At 46.4% G+C, this 24,010-nt stretch overlaps 1 protein-coding gene across 7 annotated transcripts in view; it reads left to right on the top strand.

Moving 5' to 3' along the window:
* The window catches only part of gse1b (Gse1 coiled-coil protein b), a 473,097-nt gene that overhangs the window by 384,080 nt on the left and 65,007 nt on the right, over positions 1 to 24,010 (top strand). For 3 of the 7 annotated variants that reach the window (XM_036980868.2, XM_090238737.1, XM_090238739.1), the window contains one exon: positions 15,330 to 15,527. In XM_036980868.2, the coding sequence (XP_036836763.2) occupies positions 15,330 to 15,527 (198 nt within the window). Of the gene's footprint in view, positions 1 to 8,554; positions 8,957 to 10,296; positions 10,527 to 14,647; positions 14,730 to 15,329; positions 15,528 to 24,010 lie in introns of those variants that run through there. The other 4 variants (XM_090238742.1, XM_090238741.1, XM_090238743.1 and 1 more) reach the window with 4 other exon arrangements.

Raw genomic sequence — 24,010 nt, 5'->3', positions numbered from 1 at the left:
TTGGCGGCTTTTCCTGCACAATGCTGTGGTAGACTTGCTTGTTAATAACCTCTTGCGACGAGCAATCCCGGATCCGGGATCGTAATCATAGCCTCAAACGCATTAGCATAACGCAGCGGACATAAATACCCCTAGAAACTTTTCCTATTCATGAAAATCGCAAATGAAATGAAATAAATATTGTTAACAACACTGTCATCTCAGATTTTCAAAATATGCGTTACAGCCAACGCTAGACAAGCATTTGTGTAAGTTTATCATGGCATAATGCTATGCTAGGCTCTGCTGGCAGCAGGCAACATTTTCACGAAAATAAGAAAAGCAACCAAATTAAATAATTTACCTTTGAAGAACTTCAGATGCTTTCACTCAGGAGGCTCCCAGTTAGATAGCAAATGTTCCTTTTTTCCAAAAATATTATTTTTGTAGGCGAAATAGCTCCCGTTTCTTCATCATGCTTGGCTGAGAAATCGACCGGAAAATGCTACAACTATAACGCCAAACTTTTTTCAAAATTTGCTCCATAATATCGACAGAAACACGGCAAACGTTGTTTAGGATCCATCCTCAAGGTGTTTTTAACATAAATATTTGATAATATATCCGTCGAGGCAATTGGTTTCTCATAAGCGATTGGAAAAATGGCTACCTCAGTATTTTACGCAAGGTTTTCTGCGGGAGACACCATGTGACCACATGATATATATGGTCCCTTACAGCCATTCTTCAATGGAAATGCCTAAAAAGACGTCACTGTGCTGTAGACACATTGGGGAATACGTGGAAAACGTAAGCTCATTCGTAGCTAATTCACAGCCATATAAGGAGTCAATGGCATGAGGCGGTTTAAAAAAATGTGGCACTTCCTGGTTGGATTTTAATCTGGGTTTCACCTGTAACATCAGTTCTGTTGCACTCACAGACAATATCATTGCAGTTTTGGAAACGTCAGAGTGTTTTCTTTCCAAAGCTGTCAATTATATGCATAGTCGAGCATCTGTTTGTGACAAAATATCTTGTTTAAAACGGGAACGTTTTTCATCCAAAATGTTTAATAGCGCCCCCTAATGCATAACTGGTTTTAAGTGTGCCTTAAATTCTAAATAAACCACAGACCGTGTCACCATAACACCTCCTCCTCCATGCTTCACGGTGGGAAATACACATGCAGAGGTCATCCGTTCACCCACACCGTGTCTCACAAAGACATGGCAGTTGGAAAAAAATCTCCAATTTGGACAAACCAAAAGACAGATTTCCACTGGTCTAATGTCCATTGCGCTTGTTTCTTGGCCCAAGCATGTCTCTTCTTCTTATTGGTGTCCTTTAGTAGTGATTTCTTTGCAGCAATTCGACCATGAAGACCTGATTCACGCAGTCTCCTCTGAACAGTTGATGTTGACGTGTCTGTTACTTGAACTCTGTGAAGCATTTATTTGGGCTGCAATTCCTGAGGCTGGTAACTCTAATGAACTTATCCTCTGCAGCAGAGGTAACTCTGGGTCTTCCTTTCCTGTGGGGTTTCCTCATGAGAGACAGTTTCATCATAGCGCTTGATGGTTTTTGTGACTGCACTTGAAGAAACTTTCAAAGTGATTGTCTTAAAGTAATGATGGACTGTCATTTCTCTTTGCTTATTTGAGCTGTTCTTGCTATAATATGGACTTGGTATTTTACCAAATAGGACTATCTTCTGTATACCAGCCCTACCTTGTCACAGCATAACTGATTGGCTCAAACACATTAAGAATGAAAGAAATTCCACAAAGAACTTTTAACAAGGCACACCTGTTAATGTAAATGCATTCCAGGGGTGCACGCTGTCATCACGGCAAAGAAAGGCTGGCTATTTGAAGAATCTCAAATATAAAATAGATTTAGATTTAACACTTTTTTGGTTACCACATGATTCCATATGTGTTGTTTCATAGTTGTGATGTCTTCACTATTCTACAATGTAGAAAATAGTACAAATAAAGAAAAACCCTTAAATGAGTAGGTGTGTCCAAACTTTTGACCAGTAGTGTAAATATGGGTTGTATTTACAATGGTGTTTGTTCTTCACTGGTTTCCCTTTTCCTTTTCTTGCGACAACAGGTCACAAATCTTGCTGCTGTGATGGCACACTGTGGAATTTCACCCAGTAGATATGGGAGTTTATCAAAATTGGATTTATTTTAGAATTCTTTGTGGGTCTGTGTAATCTGAGGGAAATATGTCTCTCTAATATGGTCATACATTGGGCAGGAGGTTAGGAAGTGCAGCTCAGTTTCCACCTCATTTTGTGGGTAGTGAGCACATAGCCTGTCTTCTCTTGAGAGCCATGTCTGCCTACGGCGGCCTTTCTCAATAGCAAGGCTATGCTCACTGAGTCTGTACATAGTCAAAGCTTTCCTTCATTTTGGGTCAGTCACAGTGGTGAGGTATTCTGCCACTGTTTACTCTCTGTTTAGGGCCAAATAGCATTCTAGATTTTTTGTTAACTCTTCCAATGTGTCAAGTAATGATCTTTTTGTTTTCTCATGATTTGGTTGGGTCTCTCTCTCTAACTCACTCACTCTGTCTCTGTCTCTGTCTCTGTCTCTGTCTCTCAAAGTCTAGCTCAGCAGCCTAATAGATGGCATCTCATATTCTTGATGATGTGGCAGTGTAATAGAGAGAGTGTGGGCACAAACACACACACACACACCTGGGGCTAGATCTCATCTCAGAAGTCAAACTGACCTGGAACTACCAGAGCATGTTTATCCTGATGTCGTTTATCTGAAAGTGTGTTTGTGTTCATGTGTGTGGTTTTAAACATTTTAGTCATACAGGTTCAACCCTGGAGTTTCCCAGTGTTCTCTTTAACCCCAGTAAGGTGCTCTGTCCTGGGGCTAATTCCTCCAGCTGCCATTCCTCTGCCTGGAGCTCTGGGTCTTTGTAGGCCATAGCAGCAGGGATCATGGCTGATGAGAGGCCCTTGTTAGTGGGGTTAAGGAGGTCCGATCACCCCTGAACTTTCACCCCTGACCCCTTCTCCTCCTAAGCATCCTTTGTTTTTGATCTCAGAGAAGGTCTCTTCATGACTGAGCTACAGTAGCTGCTAACATGTAGCTCTTAATGCTAGTCTTTTTCATCCTGTAGTACTCCTCTGTGCTAATGTACTAAACTAATAATCAGGTCTTGGTTTGGCCAGACTATGACTGCGTGGTTGACTGGCTTCTTGGGAAAGAGAGGAGAGATTTTATACTCATGGAGGCTGGGCTAGATTAGCCAGCACTATACTGGACTGAGTTGGGTTAATGTTAGGCTGTTCTGTTCCTAGATGTGTGCTTTACCTCCAGTGAGAAGGGCTGGGTTGGGCTGAGCCTAGCAGCTGGATCTGATAGATAGGCAACCGTCTGTCTGTCTGTCTGTCTGTCTGTCAGACCGTATGTATCTCCATTGGTTGTGTTAACTAGCTGATAGTCAAATCCCTTCCTGGTTAAAGATGAACTGCCCTCTAGAGCTGCCTGACTGTTATCTCTGCACTGGCCAGGTCACACAGGAGCCAAGAGGATTTACTCCGTCAGTGTGTGTGTGTGTGTGTTTGTGCGTTTGTGTAATCTGCATTCCGTGCAGCAAGAGGGCAGAACAGAGTGTGTGTGTTTGTTGATGTTTTCGTTGTGTCTGTGCAATTGTTTGTTAGTGATCGGTTTTTCTCACAGCAGGATGATACATCAGCCTGTTTACTGTATGTCAGTTAGTCGTTGGGGGGGGGGGGGGGGGGAACTGGAGTAAAGTTACTGGGAACAGAGCGATTAAACTCCTACTGAAATACCCTGTGTCATATTATTGACAAGTGTTTTGACCATAGAAATATGATTAATAGAACAGACTTCCCCATTCAAGTCAGTGATAGTATAATGGGTGGCCATTGCGAGTGAGTCCATAGGAGCGAAGCAGGAAGTAAAACCAGGAAGTGTATCCATCAATCTGTGCTGTGTTAGTTGAATCATCTCAACTGACATGACAACAAATACATTCCATTGTATGAGTCACATTGCTTAACATAATTTAAATGAACATTCTACATTACCATGGAAATTATTGCCTCACAATACCAGGCAGCGTATGAGTTTACCAGTACAATTGCAGGGTAAGCGGTTCCAAGCCCATTCTATTAATTATATGTCTATAGTGTTGACACCACAAACATAATGATGATTCAATAAGGATGTATTGAACTGGTCTTCCTCCTAACTGGTTTGATATGTGTTCTCTCCATGTCAAACTTCTGTTCTGTCAAGCTGAAGTCAGCCATAACCCAGTGGTCTGCCTCTGGTCTGCCTCTGGTCTGCCTCTGGTCTGCCTCTGGTCTGCCTCTGGTCTTCAGGGTACTACTGTATGTGGAGCACACTGCTCACTATAGAACTGCTGCTGAAGAGCTGGGGACTCCCTCTCTATGATGCACCTCTATGATGCACCTCCATCTGCTGGCCAAAGACAGTATAACAGCCAGGAAGAACATCCTTCTCTCCCAGCCTTCTGAGAACCACTAGGCCTGTTGCAATGTGTGGCGTGTGGTGATGACACATGTCTGGTGTTTAAGGAGAAGTAGGGCTCACTACCATGGAAAACACTGTCCTCATGACTCATGATGTGTCCTTGTGACCGATACTGTTTACTGTGGATGATCTAGATGATTTATGTCAGTGAAGAGTAGGTCTACATTGTCTTGAGTATTTCACCGAACTCAGCAGTAGGCCTTAGTTTCTACCGTTGGCATTGAACTGTTCAGACAGGTACATTTAGAATGTGTAGTATTGGGGTGGTTGGTTGTGTGTCTCCTGGTTATCTTATCATTATGACAGCTGTGTTGTGTCCTGTAATCTGCTTCATAAGGATTGTCTGGGTTAATCGTGTGTGTGTGTGTGTGTGTGTGTGCGCATGTGTTCGTGGCCCTACTGCTGTGTCTCTCTCTGAAGGCTGATGGGAAAATGACCCTCAACAACCCCCCCCCCCCCCTCCTGATTCTTTCTCTCTCTTCCTCTTTCCTTTCCTCTCTGGGCTACACTCTCTCCATTTCAGGCACATGAACACTGACATCCATTGATCCACTCCCTCACAAACTGGGGGCTATCTATCTGACACACACACACACACACACACACACAGACACAGTCTCCTGCCTTCACAGTCCTCACACCAACACGACTGCATTGATCTTCCTCCCAACCTGTTCAGAAACCTCCTCTCTTCCTCCACTACGGTCTCACTGCGTGTCAGAAACTCTCTCACTACTTTAGTCTGTTACCTACATGGGGTAACTAGACGTTTCCTCTGTGATCACTGATACATGGTGAGGTTGTGTCTTCATCCTCCTCTACATAAGGCTGAGACCACACAGTTTCATGGAATCATACTTCAGAGTCTTCTTATATTTAGACCAGCCAAGCCACGTCAGACCAGTGGCTGTGATATTAAGGTACCAATTACAGTTGGGTAATATGATCCTAGATCTGTGGTTAGGGGAAACGTCTAATTCAAGCAGGCAGGGATAGATGCGGTAAAGAGGTCAATCAAATTCTACCAAAACAATGGAATTGCCATGGAAATGAATGGTAGAAAGGGCCTTGGGGGAAAGTCCTGAATCTCCTCATTGCCCCCCAGAAAAATTATCCTACATTTAGGCTGTTGTTTATGTGTATTTCACACTATGTTGTGGTAACAATCGGAGTATAATGCTTGTATTGATGTCAACAATACATGTTCATGTCATCGTCACCAATCAACTGCATTACAGTTAGAAAAAGACTGACTACCACCACTGATTTCTCTATGCTACCAGCTTCTACGAACGGGAGTTAGCATTTAGCAGTCACTTCTTCTGAACCTGAAAAGAGACTACTTCTAAATGTTATGCATTGAAAACAGACAAGTATATCCAAATCGGACTTTGTAAACACATTGTGGGCCTGTTACAATACATTGATCATGACAGATCTGACGAATATCCACTTTGTTAGATCAGATTTGTTGAATGTGCACCGAACGGTCTGCGTTCCATTGACCCCTTCACTACATCTATGCTGATGGCCTATAGAATGGTGTAATACTGCCACCTGCCACCAGAGAGCGATAACACAGAGACACAGGGCTACATTAGTGCTGTTCTCTCATCATCACAGAACACAGTGTGTGGTTGGGGAGTGTGGTTGTTCACACATAGCTTCTAGTGAAAAACCACATTATAACAGGCTTGTCACTTCTCTAAAATCATTTAGAGGTTATGGGTGAGGCTAAAGAGAGAGAGGTGGGGGGGGGGGGGGGGGGGAAGAAGAGACGAGAAGGTTGCTCTGTGTTTTCTCAGAAGAGACATTGTGGGTTTTAATGGCCCTTTGCACAATACTGGCCACCATGTTGCTTTTCTCATGACTAATCTCGCTCTCTATCTGTCTGTCTGTCTCTCCCTCTCTCTTTCTCTTTGTCTTTCTAGTTCTATCTTTCTCTATCTTGTTCTCTCTCTTTCTCTCTTGTTCTTTCTCTTGTTCTCTCTCTTTCTCTCTGCCTCTCTCTCTTTCTCCTCCCTTCTCATTCGGTGAAAGGTAGCGAGCGACCGAAGGAGGAAATGACTAAAGAATCTACTTATTCACACCCCAGCAATGACAGCCAGAGGAGGGAGGGATGGAGAGAGGGAAACCCACAGCTTTAACCCTTAACTGTCCAGCCCAGTCTAACCACAATTACACCCACTCTTTTGGGTTGTTATAATAGATAGCTAACTGGCAATATCAGATTCTCTGGCATTGTATTGGTGGACATTAATATAAGTACACACCTACTCATTTGGACTATTTCCTACATTGTAGAATAATAGTGAAGACATCAACACTATGAAATAACACATACGGAATCATGTAGTAACCAAAAAAGTGTTAAATCAAATCAAATTTCCTGTGTTATGTCATAATTTTGATGTCTTCACTATTATTCTACAATATCTATCTATCTATCTATCTATCTATCTATCTATCTATCTATCTATCTATCTATCTCATAACAACCCAAAAGAGTGGGTGTAATTGAGGTTAGACTGGGCTGGACAGTGAGTAGGTGTGTCTAAACTTTTGTCTGGTACTGTAATGGACCAGACCAAGTTGAGATAATATGACCCTTTTTCTCTGCAGATAGCCAGTCTAACTGATGAAAAGGCTCCCCCTCCAGATGAGTACGAGGGGGAGTTTAAATACAACTATCACCAGCTTGTTCTGTCTGCTCTGTAGCTTATTCTTTAGATGCCAGGTGTCACTATCAGATATTTAGAGGTCCGAGCTAGGAATATAATATTTAGCTTTATCTTTGTGTAAACCTTTAGGGGCGTAGTCTGACCAGTCAGGTACCGATCCAAGGTAGCGGACTGAAGTTTTTGGTGTAACCACTGAGTTGTCCACTTTGACACTAAAACCAAGGGGTCCTTGCAAGCTTTACTCTGGAACCAAATTAGATGGGTTCTGTTTTTCCAAGATGCAGAGAAGGTTCGTTATCTGAAAGCCATTTAGTGATATTGGATAACTCTGCACTAAGTATCTCTTCTACTGAGGCTTTGTTCTTATGGGACACCAGTAGAGTCATCCACATACAACAACTATTTACGAGAGCAGGATGATTTCATATCATCAATGTACAGCAGGAAGAGAAGAGGGCCGATGATGCTCCTCTGTGGGACCCCACAGCTAATCCCCTTCACACCAGAATGTTTTCCATAAACATCCACAATTTGGTCTCTACCTGTTTAAATAGGATTTAACCCAGTCAATGGCCCTGCTGTTAAAAGTCAGTTAAAAACAATAGGCGTGGGTGGATTGGGTCTTTCTAAAACCAGACTGTAGTTCATCTAAAATATTATTCTTGCTAGTATATTTCAGCACTTTAGACAGCACACTCAAAATAGATACAGGTCTATAGTTGCCCTTGTCTGCTGTTATTTACTCTTAGAAATATTGCAAAATAGCAGTATCGTGTGCATACGTGTGTGTGTGTGTGTGTGTGTGTGTGTGGTATAAACCCCTCAACTGGCTCTGTGTGTGAGGTAACTGTAGTGTGTGTCTGCTCTCGGTTGGTGATAAAGAGGGCAGATCAAAGCTGTTTTCTCTCCCACTGGAAGCCAAGCTTTTGGATCTGAACATGAGCCTGGCTATGTTTGCTTAGTGTGTGTGTGTGTGTGTGTTAGCAGTCTAGCTGTGGGGGCAATGTCTCAGTAACACAGGCCAGAACAAGCTTCCACCTTAGCCTCCGGCATTATATATCTCCCTCCCTCCCCCTCTCTCTCTCTCTCTCTCTCTCTCTCTCTTCTTTTTCTAACAGCCAGGGAGAGGGGGAGAAGGAGGAGGAGGGTGTCAGCGCTTCACATATTTAACCACCCTCCCCCTCACCTCCTCCCCCCGACAGGGGGGTCAGATGTGACGACCGGGGCTGTGTGTGGAAGAAGAGGCAGCTGACACACACAGTCACCCCTCCCCTCCTTCCCCCGCCCTCCTCCCTCTCTCCTCCCCTCCCTCGCTCCCCTTGGCAGGGCATCCATGCCTCTGTTATCTCCCAATGACTCAGGAATTATAGGTTGAGAGGAGAAGGGAGGGAGAGGAGGAGGGAGAGAAGGGAGGAAGAGGAGGAGAGGGGAGGGGGGAAGGTCATGTGACATCGCAGCAGCTGCTAGGTTAAGAATTTCTGTTTTCACTCAGCGAGAGAAAGAGGAGGGTAGAGCGAGAGAGAGAGAGAGAGGAGATAGGCAGAGTTGTGTGGTGTGTTGCTTCGTAAGATAAGCTCCAAACGGTCTTTGTGAGCGACCGAGTGAGCGTGCGCGAGAGACAGAGAGAGAAGCGACGGAGAGGAGGAAGAGAAGATGGTGTGTGTCTTGACTGTGTCTTTGTCTGTGTGCTGGGTTTGGCTGAAGATGCAGCGATGGGAGAACCAGGGAGCTCCAGTCCTTTGTGCAGTAAGGAGCCTCAGCACCCGCCGCCGCTTTCACTCTGCTACTCTAAGGGGGGGTCGAGAACCGCCGCTAGCCCTGTGTGTGTGTGTGTGGGAGGGAGGGGTGTGTGTGAAGGAGGGGTGTGTGTGACTGTGTGTGCTATCAGCATGGCTGTGTTTCTTGAATATGTATGGTGTTTCTCTAGCGGTCGATTACCATCTTATTAGCTCCTGTGAAAAGTTCCTGCTTTACCGATAGAATGCTCTCTCTTTCTTTAAAGCCCTGAGGCTGTGTGTGTGTATCCGTGTGTGTGAAGGTGTGTGTTTGTAAGAAGAGGTGGGTGGAGCAGGGCTTTGCAGTCGTGAACAGGTCACAGCAGTGAACTGAGCGGTTGCTGTGCCTGGCTGTCGATGTGAGTGTGTGTGCTTGGGTGTGTGCGCCTGGCTGTTGCTGTGTGTGTAAGTGTGTGTGTGGAAAGGGATCTCATTGTTAATTTCATTATGAATTGTGTTGCTGGGGGTTCACAGGGAGTGCAGGGGGTGAATGGGAGGTTATGAGCAGGGCGGACCCAGAGGTGTTGCCACTCATTTTCTCTCCCGTTACACTCTGGGTCCCTGTGACCCACCAGTTCACTACTCCCCTGCCATCTTCTGTTCCACTCCAGCGCTCTCCCACTGACACACACACTCCCTCGCACACTTAAACAACGACAGCCAGGCACACACACGCACGAACACACACACACACACACACACACAGCACCCCTGACCTCTCTCAGGCTCAGGGAGACATGGGTTTTTTAATAGACCTGCCCAGGCTCTGGGGTGGACCTATATATAACTCTACAGATCTATTAGTGCTATTGACACTGTATGCTACTGTGAGTGAGTGCGTACTGTCTGTACGTGTGTGTGTGCGTGTGTGTGTGCGGGTGTGTGCATGTGTGTGTGCGTGCGGGTGTGCGTGCTTGGTTGTGTGAGGGTAGGTATGGTGTGTGTTTTGGCTACATTTGAGTGTGGATCTGTGATATTGATAAGACTGAGTGTGTGTAATGTGTATGTGTGTGTAATCAGATATGGTGTGTGGTAGTAATGTTGTAATGTGTGCATGTGTGTGTGTAATCTCACTGCATCCCTACAGACTGCTTTTTACTGTGACCCTACCATGACCTCTGACTCTGGGGACTTGTAGTTAATGGGGCTGTCGACTTGTGATGTGTGTTCGTTTTTGTAAAGTATGTGTGTGTTTATTCCATGTGTTTGCTCATGTAAGGTGTGTGTGTGGTGTGTGTGGTGTGTGTGTGTGTGTGTGTGTGTGTGTGTGTGTTCTGTGCGACGGCATGCATGCCACTCTCTGGCATTCAGGGATTCCACCGGCCCAGGAGCTGTCATCACAGTGTCCCCTTTCACCCCTTCACTGAGAGAGAGAAACCCTCGATCCCCTACACCCCCCACCGTGTGCTCGTAAATCTGACACAGAGAAAAGACAAGAGAACAAAACTCCACTCACAGTCCAACAGGTCACACAGCAGAGAGAGGGAGAGAGAGAGAGGGGGGTGTATCACAGGGTGGCATGGACACCATAATAACGTAAGGTGATGTGTAATTGTAATAGGAGTATCTGTGTCCTGTACATAATGCTAAACTATAGAGTTGCGTCAACTATCCAGTTTGCTGATGGTGCTATATCACTATAAACACTATGAAGGCAATGTAAACTCAGAGTAGATCACATGCTTTTCAGACTGTATACTGAATGTAGGACTATATAAGGCTTTATGATATTTATCTGTGATTCAACAACACACACACTCCCACACACACACACAGGTTCACAAACACACACTCACACTACTGTAGATGGGTCAGTATAAGTGAGTGTGTGTGTGAATCAGACGTGATGATAATAATGGATTGAAGTGGAAATAGCTTGTAGCTGGTGATCATCACTGTAGCAATCACCACAATGACCATCATGACATTAACATGGGGATGGTTAAGGGGATCTGGTACGTGTGTTACCTCTATCAAACTGTTCTCTCAGGGTGTGTGTTACCTCTATCAAACTGTTCTCTCATGGTGTGTGTTACCTCTATCAAACTGTTCTCTCATGGTGTGTGTTACCTCTATCAAACTGTTCTCTTATGGTGTGTTACCTCTATCAAACTGTTCTCTCATGGTGTGTGTTACCTCTATCAAACTGTTCTCTCATGGTGTGTGTTACCTCTATCAAACTGTTCTCTCAGGGTGTGTGTTACCTCTATCAAACTGTTCTCTCAGGGTGTGTGTTACCTCTATCAAACTGTTCTCTCATGGTGTGTGTTACCTCTATCAAACTGTTCTCTCATGGTGTGTGTTACCTCTATCAAACTGTTCTCTCAGGGTGTGTGTTACCTCTATCAAACTGTTCTCTCATGGTGTGTGTTACCTCTATCAAACTGTTCTCTCAGGGTGTGTGTTACCTCTATCAAACTGTTCTCTCAGGGTGTGTGTTACCTCTATCAAACTGTTCTCTCAGGGTGTGTGTTACCTCTATCAAACTGTTCTCTCATGGTGTGTGTTACCTCTATCAAACTGTTCTCTCATGGTGTGTGTTACCTCTATCAAACTGTTCTCTCAGGGTGTGTGTTACCTCTATCAAACTGTTCTCTCATGGTGTGTGTTACCTCTATCAAACTGTTCTCTCAGGGTGTGTGTTACCTCTATCAAACTGTTCTCTCAGGGTGTGTTACCTCTATCAAACTGTTCTCTCATGGTGTGTTACCTCTATCAAACTGTTCTCTCATGGTGTGTGTTACCTCTATCAAACTGTTCTCTCATGGTGTGTTACCTCTATCAAACTGTTCTCTCAGGGTGTGTGTTACCTCTATCAAACTGTTCTCTCAGGGTGTGTTACCTCTATCAAACTGTTCTCTCATGGTGTGTTACCTCTATCAAACTGTTCTCTCATGGTGTGTGTTACCTCTATCAAACTGTTCTCTCATGGTGTGTTACCTCTATCAAACTGTTCTCTCAGGGTGTGTTACCTCTATCAAACTGTTCTCTCATGGTGTGTGTTACCTCTATCAAACTGTTCTCTCAGGGTGTGTTACCTCTATCAAACTGTTCTCTCATGGTGTGTTACCTCTATCAAACTGTTCTCTCATGGTGTGTTACCTCTATCAAACTGTTCTCTCATGGTGTGTGTTACCTCTATCAAACTGTTCTCTCATGGTGTGTTACCTCTATCAAACTGTTCTCTCAGGGTGTGTGTTACCTCTATCAAACTGTTCTCTCAGGGTGTGTGTTACCTCTATCAAACTGTTCTCTCATGGTGTGTGTTACCTCTATCAAACTGTTCTCTCATGGTGTGTTACCTCTATCAAACTGTTCTCTCAGGGTGTGTTACCTCTATCAAACTGTTCTCTCATGGTGTGTTACCTCTATCAAACTGTTCTCTCAGGGTGTGTGTTACCTCTATCAAACTGTTCTCTCAGGGTGTGTGTTACCTCTATCAAACTGTTCTCTCATGATGTGTTACCTCTATCAAACTGTTCTCTCAGGGTGTGTGTTACCTCTATCAAACTGTTCTCTCATGATGTGTTACCTCTATCAAACTGTTCTCTCATGGTGTGTGTTACCTCTATCAAACTGTTCTCTCATGGTGTGTTACCTCTATCAAACTGTTCTCTCATGATGTGTTACCTCTATCAAACTGTTCTCTCATGATGTGTGTTACCTCTATCAAACTGTTCTCTCATGATGTGTGTTACCTCTATCAAACTGTTCTCTCATGATGTGTGTTACCTCTATCAAACTGTTCTCTCATGATGTGTGTTACCTCTATCAAACTGTTCTCTCATGATGTGTGTTACCTCTATCAAACTGTTCTCTCAGGGTGTGTGTTACCTCTATCAAACTGTTCTCTCATGATGTGTGTTACCTCTATCAAACTGTTCTCTCATGATGTGTGTTACCTCTATCAAACTGTTCTCTCATGATGTGTGTTACCTCTATCAAACTGTTCTCTCATGATGTGTGTTACCTCTATCAAACTGTTCTCTCAGGGTGTGTGTTACCTCTATCAAACTGTTCTCTCAGGGTGTGTGTTACCTCTATCAAACTGTTCTCTCAGGGTGTGTGTTACCTCTATCAAACTGTTCTCTCATGGTGTGTGTTACCTCTATCAAACTGTTCTCTCAGGGTGTGTGTTACCTCTATCAAACTGTTCTCTCAGGGTGTGTGTTACCTCTATCAAACTGTTCTCTCATGGTGTGTGTTACCTCTATCAAACTGTTCTCTCAGGGTGTGTGTTACCTCTATCAAACTGTTCTCTCATGGTGTGTGTTACCTCTATCAAACTGTTCTCTCATGGTGTGTGTTACCTCTATCAAACTGTTCTCTCAGGGTGTGTGTTACCTCTATCAAACTGTTCTCTCATGGTGTGTGTTACCTCTATCAAACTGTTCTCTCAGGGTGTGTGTTACCTCTATCAAACTGTTCTCTCATGGTGTGTGTTACCTCTATCAAACTGTTCTCTCATGGTGTGTTACCTCTATCAAACTGTTCTCTCATGGTGTGTTACCTCTATCAAACTGTTCTCTCAGGGTGTGTTACCTCTATCAAACTGTTCTCTCATGATGTGTGTCACCTCTATCAAACTGTTCTCTCATGATGTGTGTCACCTCTATCAAACTGTTCTCTCATGATGTGTGTCACCTCTATCAAACTGTTCTCTCATGGTGTGTGTTACCTCTATCAAACTGTTCTCTCATGGTGTGTGTTACCTCTATCAAACTGTTCTCTCATGGTGTGTGTTACCTCTATCAAACTGTTCTCTCAGGGTGTGTTACCTCTATCAAACTGTTCTCTCAGGGTGTGTGTTACCTCTATCAAACTGTTCTCTCATGGTGTGTGTTACCTCTATCAAACTGTTCTCTCATGGTGTGTGTTACCTCTATCAAACTGTTCTCTCATGGTGTGTGTTACCTCTATCAAACTGTTCTCTCAGGGTGTGTGTTACCTCTATCAAACTGTTCTCTCATGGTGTGTGTTACCTCTATCAAACTGTTCTCTCATGGTGTGTGTTACCTCTATCAAACTGTTCTCTCATGATGTGTGTCACCTCTATCAAACTGTTCTCTCATGATGTGTGTTACCTCTATCAAACTGTTCTCTCATGGTGTGTGTTACCTCTATCAAACTGTTCTCTCATGATGTGTGTTACCTCTATCAAACTGTTCTCTCATGATGTGTGTTACCTCTATCAAACTGTTCTCTCATGATGTGTGTCACCTCTATCAAACTGTTCTCTCATGGTGTGTGTTACCTCTATCAAACTGTTCTCTTATGGTGTGTGTTACCTCTATCAAACTGTTCTCTCATGGTGTGTGTTACCTCTATCAAACTGTTCTCTCATGGTGTGTTACCTCTATCAAACTGTTCTCTTATGGTGTGTGTTACCTCTATCAAACTGTTCTCTCATGGTGTGTGTTACCTCTATCAAACTGTTCTCTCATGGTGTGTTACCTCTATCAAACTGTTCTCTTATGGTGTGTGTCACCTCTATCAAACTGTTCTCTCAGGGTGTGTGTTACCTCTATCAAACTGTTCTCTCATGGTGTGTGTTACCTCTATCAAACTGTTCTCTCATGGTGTGTGTTACCTCTATCAAACTGTTCTCTCATGGTGTGTGTTACCTCTATCAAACTGTTCTCTCATGGTGTGTGTTTGAAAGGTTTCTATTGGGCCTGGCTCAGTTGGAGCATGTTAAGTAGAGCTGCTGTGTGGGCTGAGGCAGACAGACCGGACCTCTTGAGGTAGGGGTCACACACCATGTAACCTATAACCTTTAACCCCAGCTCCCCAGCCTAAGTCCAAAGCCCCCCTCCCCCAGCTAGACATACAGACATACAGACACACAGACCACACTGCGCTCTGGCTGACTCTCAGCTCCACTCACTACCGTGTGTGTCTGTGTTTATATATGTGTCTGTGTGTGTGTGTGTGTGTGTGTGTGTGTGTGAGACAGACAGATAGCCCCCAGTATGTGTGTGTGTAAGGTCTGGTGTGAGACAGACAGATAGCCCCCAGTGTGTGTGTGTAAGGTCTGGTGTGAGACACAGAAAGCCCCCAGTGTGTGTGTGTGTGTACGGTCTGGTGTGAGACAGACAGACAGCCCCCAGTGTGTGAGAGAGATTTTCCAGTCCACAGGGCTCAGTGTCATTGTGGGGAGGGGTTCCATAGTGTCAGCTGTCTGAACCCTCAACTGATAAGTTGACCAATCACAGCATGAGTAAGTCTGACTGACAGACTGACTGACCCATCATCTACAGCCACTTTGTAATTGCTTTATAAATGACGAACATCAGTCTATTATGTCTATTAACCCTTTCTCTCCCTCTCTCTCCTCTCTCCAGGCATGAGCCATGAGCCAAAGTCACCTTCCTTAGGAATGATATCCACGGCAACTCGCACCACGGCGACGGTCAGCCCCCTCACCCCGTCGCCCCTTAACGGATCTATCGTAGCCAATGGGAGCCCGGCGGCCCAGTCTGCACACTCTGGATTCGCCGCCGCCCTCCGTAAACTGGCCAAACAGGCGGAGGATCCTCGAGGTAAGGACAACACACATGTGGACAGACAGAGTTATGATTCTAGAGGTTCTTAATGCCAGGTGTATTGTTATCAAGTCTATATAAGGTGTAGAAACGTTGGGTCATTTAAAGCCATTTTACAACCAGCTGTTGTCAGAAATCCCTCTTACCCGTATGACCTAACTGTCCCCTCTTCTTACCCTCCTCTCACTCCTTCCTTCCTCCATGAGGCGCTAAGCTCATTCAAAAACCGTCTGTCCTCCTGGACCCTAACCTCTAACCCCTGACCCCTGTAGCCTAACCCCTCAGAACCCTCCGATGTCTCAGAGGTTCCTCTGCTGGGGCCATCCCTGTGTGTCGTGTTTAGCTGCTAATAGCAGTGGAGTGATATTCACACTAGATTGAATTATGCAGCCTCCCCTAAGAGAGCAGGACACAGAACAGCCGTTCTAGCTGACCCATTTAAGCGCCAGCTCTGTGTGTGTGTGGGGGGGGGGGGGGGGGTTATTGGGCCCTGCTATCCCACTGGTCTAACCTGACTGTGAAGTAGTCATTGTGTGGTGGGGTGAGCAGTTGACAAGGACTGCTTTTAGAATTGGTTGTGGAGGGATCATATGATGCATCTGTAACACACTGACCCTCTCCTCTCAGACTCACTACACAGTAGAACATAGGAGGTTTCTTACAGCCATTTTTCAATCAACACTGAATCAACAGAATACTTCTCTTTTTCTCACTACCGTTTCGACCTCCTACAGGTTCCTATCAGTCAGACATACAGCTCATGGTTTGATTGTGAGTTGTTGATATTTGTAGCTGGTTTGGATATTAGATATTGCTGTGTGCTACAGAAAGTTGGATGTTGTTTTTTCAATTGTTGTTTTTTGTCTGGACAGGGTCAGACTTAGGTCACAGATGGACAAGGCTGCTATTCTCCCGTGTAAACACACACACACACTCACACACGCTATTCTCTCGGGGGCTGTTTGGCTGGCTGGCTTTGGGCAGCAGCTCACTGAGACCTTTCTGGTAGATGGTGTGTGAAATAGTGGCTCTGGTCAACCATGGTGTGTGTGTCTATGAGGTGTAACCTTCCCCAGGACAGAGACTCTGGCTGGCCCACATACACTGGAGCTGATCTTCACTGGCCCCCTAAGACACACACACACGCTGCTGGGCCCCTCCAGGGGAATGGAGCCAGACTGCTGAGAGTCCCCTGAGTAGGGCTGGCAGGGGTCCTGTTTGGGTGTGTGTGAGTGCTTGTGTGTAAGTGTACATCTGTTTGTGTGTGTTTGTGTGTGTATATCTGGCTGTCTGCCCCAGCTCCAGTGAGCCCCAGCAGCCCCAGTCATCCCGGCCCGGGGTCAGGCTCTCTTAATCAGGCTGTGTGTTTGAGAGAGGTCCCCTCCTCCCTGGTTCTCCCTGGCTGCCTAGCTCCCCTGCAGATCACACCGGGGGCCCAACACCAATGATTTATTACTCTGAGAAAGAAACAGAGACAGAGCTCACAACCCCAATCTCTCCCTCTCTCTCACACACTCACCCTCTCAATCTCATTCTCTTCCTCCATTGTTTCTCACCTTCCCCTTCTCTCTTCCCCACTCCCTCTCTGTCTCTCCCTCCCACACACTCCCTCATCTATCTCTCTCCATCTCTCTCTCACTGTCACTTGCACACAATCTCTTTTCTCACCTCTCTCTCTCTCTCTCTCTCCCTTTCTTGCACACATACTGTTTGTCTCACTGTCTCATCTCTCTCTCTGTCACTCTATCAACCAGGTGTGTGTGCTGTGTGTCTGTTGCTATTTCAACCTAGCTGGGACAGTCGTCAGATAGTCTGAGGGAGGTACAGAAACACACACACGGAGACTATGATTAAACCTAGGCATTTTTTAAAACAAAAAGTCCCTCTGTTATTTTGGGCCTGTCTGTGTGCAGTCTGCCTGGCGTAGGTAGAGACACAGTGTGTGTGAGTCATGCTCCACAGCTCCAGAGGAACAGGCCAGTCATGGGGCCGATGCTGCCCACTTTAGGAGTGCCGTCGCTGGGGTGGGCAGGCTGGAGTGTGGGCCTCCTCCGGAACTCCAGCCACTTTGCTGTCTACAAAGATATTTTTAGACAAGCCCTCATACACACAAACACTGACACCGACACTGACACACACACACACAAACTCACACAGAAAACGTCCATGGTGCTTTCCTGGCATGTTGTAGCCTCCTAGCAGTGTGTGTGTTCTACTGCACAGTGTGTTCCTGTGTGTCCTACTGAACAGTGTGTTCCTGTGTGTCCTACTGCACAGTGTGTCCCTGTGTGTCCTACTGCACAGTGTGTCCTACTGCACAGTGTGTTCCTGTGTGTCCTACTGAACAGTGTGTTCCTGTGTGTCCTACTGAACAGTGTGTTCCTGTGTGTCCTACTGCACAGTGTGTCCCTGTGTGTCCTACTGAACAGTGTGTCCTACTGCACAGTGTGTTCCTGTGTGTCCTACTGAACAGTGTGTTCCTGTGTGTCCTACTGAACAGTGTGTTCCTGTGTGTCCTACTGAACAGTGTGTTCCTGTGTGTCCTACTGAACAGTGTGTTCCTGTGTGTCCTACTGAACAGTGTGTTCCTGTGTGTCCTACTGAACAGTGTATTCCTGTGTCCTACTGCACAGTGTGTCCCTGTGTGTACTACTGCACAGTGTGTTCCTGTGCGTCCTACTGAACAGTGTGTCCCTGTGTGTCCTACTGAACAGTGTGTTCCTGTGCGTCCTACTGCACAGTGTGTCCCTGTGTGTCCTACTGAACAGTGTGTTCCTGTGTGTCCTACTGCACAGTGTGTTCCTGTGTGTCCTACTGAACAGTGTGTTCCTGTGTGTCCTACTGAACAGTGTGTTCCTGTGTGTCCTACTGAACAGTGTGTTCCTGTGTGTCCTACTGAATAGTGTGTTCCTGTGTGTCCTACTGCACCGTGTGTGTTCCTGTGTGTCCTACTGCACAGTGTGTTCCTGTGTGTCCTACTGCACCGTGTGTCCCTGTGTGTCCTACTGAACAGTGTGTTCCTGTGTGTCCTACTGAACAGTGTGTGTTCCTGTGTGTCCTACTGAACAGTGTGTTCCTGTGTGTCCTACTGCACAGTGTGTTCCTGTGTGTCCTACTGAACAGTGTGTCCCTGTGTGTCCTACTGCACAGTGTGTTCCTGTGTGTCCTACTGAACAGTGTGTGTTCCTGTGTGTCCTACTGCACAGTGTGTTCCTGTGTGTCCTACTGCACCGTGTGTCCCTGTGTGTCCTACTGAACAGTGTGTTCCTGTGTGTCCTACTGAACAGTGTGTTCCTGTGTGTCCTACTGAACAGTGTGTTCCTGTGTGTCCTACTGAATAGTGTGTTCCTGTGTGTCCTACTGCACAGTGGGTTCCTGTGTGTCCTACTGAACAGTGTGTTCCTGTGTGTCCTACTGAATAGTGTGTTCCTGTGTGTCCTACTGCACCGTGTGTGTTCCTGTGTGTCCTACTGAACAGTGTGTTCCTGTGTGTCCTACTGCACAGTGTGTTCCTGTGCGTCCTACTGCACAGTGTGTTCCTGTGTCCTACTGCACCGTGTGTGTTCCTGTGTGTCCTACTGAACAGTGTGTTCCTGTGTGTCCTACTGAACAGTGTGTCCCTGTGTGTCCTACTGAACAGTGTGTTCCTGTGTGTCCTACTGCACAGTGTGTCCCTGTGTGTCCTACTGAACAGTGTGTTCCTGTGTGTCCTACTGAACAGTGTGTTCCTGTGTGTCCTACTGAACAGTGTCCCTGTGTGTCCTACTGAACAGTGTCCCTGTGTGTCCTACTGAACAGTGTGTTCCTGTGTGTCCTACTGAACAGTGTGTTCCTTTGTGTCCTACTGAACAGTGTGTTCCTGTGTGTCCTACTGAACAGTGTGTTCCTGTGTGTCCTACTGAATAGTGTGTGTTCCTGTGTGTCCTACTGAACAGTGTGTCCCTGTGTGTCCTACTGAACAGTGTGTTCCTGTGTGTCCTACTGCACAGTGTGTCCCTGTGTGTCCTACTGCACAGTGTGTTCCTGTGCGTCCTACTGAACAGTGTGTCCCTGTGCGTCCTACTGAACAGTGTGTCCCTGTGTGTCCTACTGCACAGTGTGTCCCTGTGTGTCCTACTGCACAGTGTGTCCCTGTGTGTCCTACTGCACAGTGTGTTCCTGTGTGTCCTACTGCACAGTGTGTTCCTGTGTGTCCTACTGCACAGTGTGTTCCTGTGTGTCCTACTGAACAGTGTGTTCCTGTGCGTCCTACTGAACAGTGTGTTCCTGTGTGCTACTGAACAGTGTGTTCCTGTGTGTCCTACTGAACAGTGTGTTCCTGTGTGTCCTACTGAACAGTGTCCCTGTGTGTCCTACTGAACAGTGTGTCCCTGTGTGTCCTACTGAACAGTGTGTTCCTGTGTGTCCTACTGCACAGTGTCCCTGTGTGTCCTACTGCACAGTGTGTTCCTGTGTGTCCTACTGAACAGTGTGTCCCTGTGTGTCCTACTGAACAGTGTGTTCCTGTGTGTCCTACTGAACAGTGTGTGTTCCTGTGTGTCCTACTGAACAGTGTGTCCCTGTGTGTCCTACTGCACAGTGTGTCCCTGTGTGTCCTACTGAACAATGTGTTCCTGTGTGTCCTACTGAACAGTGTGTTCCTGTGTGTCCTACTGAACAGTGTCCCTGTGTGTCCTACTGAACAGTGTCCCTGTGTGTCCTACTGAACAGTGTGTTCCTGTGTGTCCTACTGAACAGTGTGTTCCTGTGTGTCCTACTGAACAGTGTGTTCCTGTGTGTCCTACTGAACAGTGTGTTCCTGTGTGTCATACTGAACAGTGTCCCTGTGTGTCCTACTGAACAGTGTGTTCCTGTGTGTCCTACTGAACAGTGTGTTCCTGTGTGTCCTACTGAACAGTGTGTTCCTGTGTGTCCTACTGAACAGTGTGTTCCTGTGTGTCCTACTGCACAGTGTGTTCCTGTGTGTCCTACTGAACAGTGTGTTCCTGTGTGTCCTACTGAACAGTGTGTTCCTGTGTGTCCTACTGAACAGTGTGTTCCTGTGTGTCCTACTGCACAGTGTGTTCCTGTGTGTCCTACTGAACAGTGTGTTCCTGTGTGTCCTACTGAATAGTGTGTTCCTGTGTGTCCTACTGCACCGTGTGTGTTCCTGTGTGTCCTACTGAACAGTGTGTTCCTGTGTGTCCTACTGAACAGTGTGTTCCTGTGTGTCCTACTGAACAGTGTGTCCCTGTGTGTCCTACTGAACAGTGTCCCTGTGTGTCCTACTGAACAATGTGTTCCTGTGTGTCCTACTGAACAGTGTGTTCCTGTGTGTCCTACTGAACAGTGTCCCTGTGTGTCCTACTGAACAGTGTCCCTGTGTGTCCTACTGAACAGTGTGTTCCTGTGTGTCCTACTGAACAGTGTGTTCCTGTGTGTCCTACTGAACAGTGTGTTCCTGTGTGTCCTACTGAACAGTGTGTTCCTGTGTGTCATACTGAACAGTGTCCCTGTGTGTCCTACTGAACAGTGTGTTCCTGTGTGTCCTACTGAACAGTGTGTTCCTGTGTGTCCTACTGAACAGTGTGTTCCTGTGTGTCCTACTGAACAGTGTGTTCCTGTGTGTCCTACTGCACAGTGTGTTCCTGTGTGTCCTACTGAACAGTGTGTTCCTGTGTGTCCTACTGAACAGTGTGTTCCTGTGTGTCATACTGAACAGTGTCCCTGTGTGTCCTACTGAACAGTGTGTTCCTGTGTGTCCTACTGAACAGTGTGTTCCTGTGTGTCCTACTGAACAGTGTGTTCCTGTGTGTCCTACTGCACAGTGTGTTCCTGTGTGTCCTACTGAACAGTGTGTTCCTGTGTGTCCTACTGAATAGTGTGTTCCTGTGTGTCCTACTGCACCGTGTGTGTTCCTGTGTGTCCTACTGAACAGTGTGTTCCTGTGTGTCCTACTGAACAGTGTGTTCCTGTGTGTCCTACTGAACAGTGTGTTCCTGTGTGTCCTACTGCACAGTGTGTTCCTGTGTGTCCTACTGAACAGTGTGTTCCTGTGTGTCCTACTGAATAGTGTGTTCCTGTGTGTCCTACTGCACCGTGTGTGTTCCTGTGTGTCCTACTGAACAGTGTGTTCCTGTGTGTCCTACTGAACAGTGTGTTCCTGTGTGTCCTACTGCACAGTGTGTTCCTGTGTGTCCTACTGAACAGTGTGTTCCTGTGTGTCCTATTGTACAGTGTGTCCCTGTGTGTCCTACTGCACAGTGTATTCCTGTGTGTCCTACTGAACAGTGTGTTCCTGTGTGTCCTACTGCACAGTGTGTTCCTGTGTGTCCTACTGCACAGTGTGTTCCTGTGTGTCCTACTGAACAGTGTGTTCCTGTGTGTCCTACTGAACAGTGTGTCCCTGTGTGTCCTACTGAACAGTGTCCCTGTGTGTCCTACTGAACAGTGTCCCTGTGTGTCCTACTGAACAAATCAAATCCAAGTTTATTTGTCACGTGCGCCGAATACAACAGGTGTAGAGCTTACAGTGAAATGCTTACTTACAGGCTCTAACCAATAGTGCAAAAAAGGTATTAGGTGAACAATAGGTATGTAAAGAAATAAAACAACAGTAAAAAGACAATGAAAAATAACAGTAGAGAGGCTATATACAGACACCGGTTAGTCAGGCTGATTGAGGTAGTATGTACATGTATGACTATGCATATATGATGAACAGAGAGTAGCAGCAGCATAAAAGAGGGGTTGGCAGGTGGTGGGTGGCAGGATACAATGCAGATGGCCCGGTTAGCCAATGTGTGTGGGCTCTGGTTGGTCAGTCCAGTTAAAGTAGTATGTACATGAATGTATAGTTAAAGTGACTATGCATATATGATAAACAGAGAGTACCAGCAGCGTAAAAGAGGGGTTGGGGCGGGGGGGCGGGGGGGGGGATCAGAGAGAACAGTCTATGACCAGGGTGGCTGGGGTCTTTGACAATTTTAGGGCCTTCCTCTGACACAGCCTGGTGTAGAGGTCCTGGATGGCAGGAAGCTTGGTCCCAGTGATGTACTGGGCTGTACGTGCTACCATCTGTAGTGTCTTGCGGTCGGAGGCCAAGCAGTTGCCGTACCTGGAAGTGATGCAACCAGTCAGGATGCTCTCGATGTTGCAGCTGTAGAACCTTTTGAGTATCTGAGGACCCATGCCAAATCTTTTTAGTTTCCTGAGGGGGAACAGGCTTTGTCATGCCCGCTTCACAATTGTCTTGGTGTGTTTGGACCATTCTAGTTTGTTGGTGATGTGGACACCAAGGAATTTGAAGCTCTCATCCTGCTCCACTACAGCCCCGTCGATGAGAATGGGGGCGTGCTCAGTCGTCCTTTTCCTGTAGTCCACAATCATCTCCGTAGTCTTGGTTACGTTGAGGGATAGGTTGTTATTCTGGCACCACCCGGCCAGGTCTCTGACCTCCTCCCTATAGGCTGTCTTGTTGTTGTCGGTGATCAGGCCTACCACTGTTGTGTTGTCTGCAAACTTAATGATGGTGTTGGAGTCGTGCCTGACCATGCAGTCGTGGGCGAACAGGGAGTACAGGAGGGGACTGAGCATGCACCCCTGAGGGGCTCCAGTGTTGAGGATCAGTGTGGCAGATGTGTTGCTACCTACCTTCACCACCTGGGGGCGGCCCATCAGGAAGTCCAGGATCCAGTTGCAGAGGGAGGTGTTTAGTCCCAGGATCCTTAGCTTAGTGATGAGCTTTGTGGGCACTATGGCGTTGAATGCTGAGCTGGAGTCAATGAATAGCATTCTCACATAAGTTGTCCTTTTGTCCAGATGGGAAAGGGCAGTGTGAAGTGCAATAGACAGTGTGTTCCTGTGTGTCCTACTGCACAGTGTGTTCCTGTGTGTCCTACTGCACAGTGTGTTCCTGTGTGTCCTACTGCACAGTGTGTTCCTGTGTGTCCTACTGCACAGTGTGTTCCTGTGTGTCCTACTGCACAGTGTGTTCCTGTGTGTCCTACTGCACAGTGTGTTCCTGTGTGTCCTACTGCACAGTGTGTTCCTGTGTGTCCTACTGCACAGTGTGTTCCTGTGTGTCCTACTGCACAGTGTGTTCCTGTGTGTCCTATTGCACAGTGTGTCCCTGTGTGTCCTACTGTACAGTGTGACCCTGTGTGTCCTATTGTACAGTGTGTCCCTGTGTGTCCTACTGCACAGTGTGTTCCTGTGTGTCCTACTGAACAGTGTGTTCCTGTGTGTCCTACTGCACAGTGTGTTCCTGTGTGTCCTACTGCACAGTGTGTTCCTGTGTGTCCTACTGCACAGTGTGTTCCTGTGTGTCCTACTGCACAGTGTGTTCCTGTGTGTCCTACTGCACAGTGTGTTCCTGTGTGTCCTATTGCACAGTGTGTCCCTGTGTGTCCTACTGTACAGTGTGACCCTGTGTGTCCTATTGTACAGTGTGTCCCTGTGTGTCCTACTGCACAGTGTGTTCCTGTGTGTCCTACTGAACA

The sequence above is a fragment of the Oncorhynchus mykiss genome, chromosome 6, assembly GCF_057628025.1.
Source record: "Oncorhynchus mykiss isolate SJ-2025 chromosome 6, ASM5762802v1, whole genome shotgun sequence".
Taxonomy (NCBI): domain Eukaryota; kingdom Metazoa; phylum Chordata; class Actinopteri; order Salmoniformes; family Salmonidae; genus Oncorhynchus; species Oncorhynchus mykiss.
The sequence above is the reverse complement of the archived record's forward strand: the minus strand, read 5'-3'. Positions and strand labels throughout refer to the sequence as shown.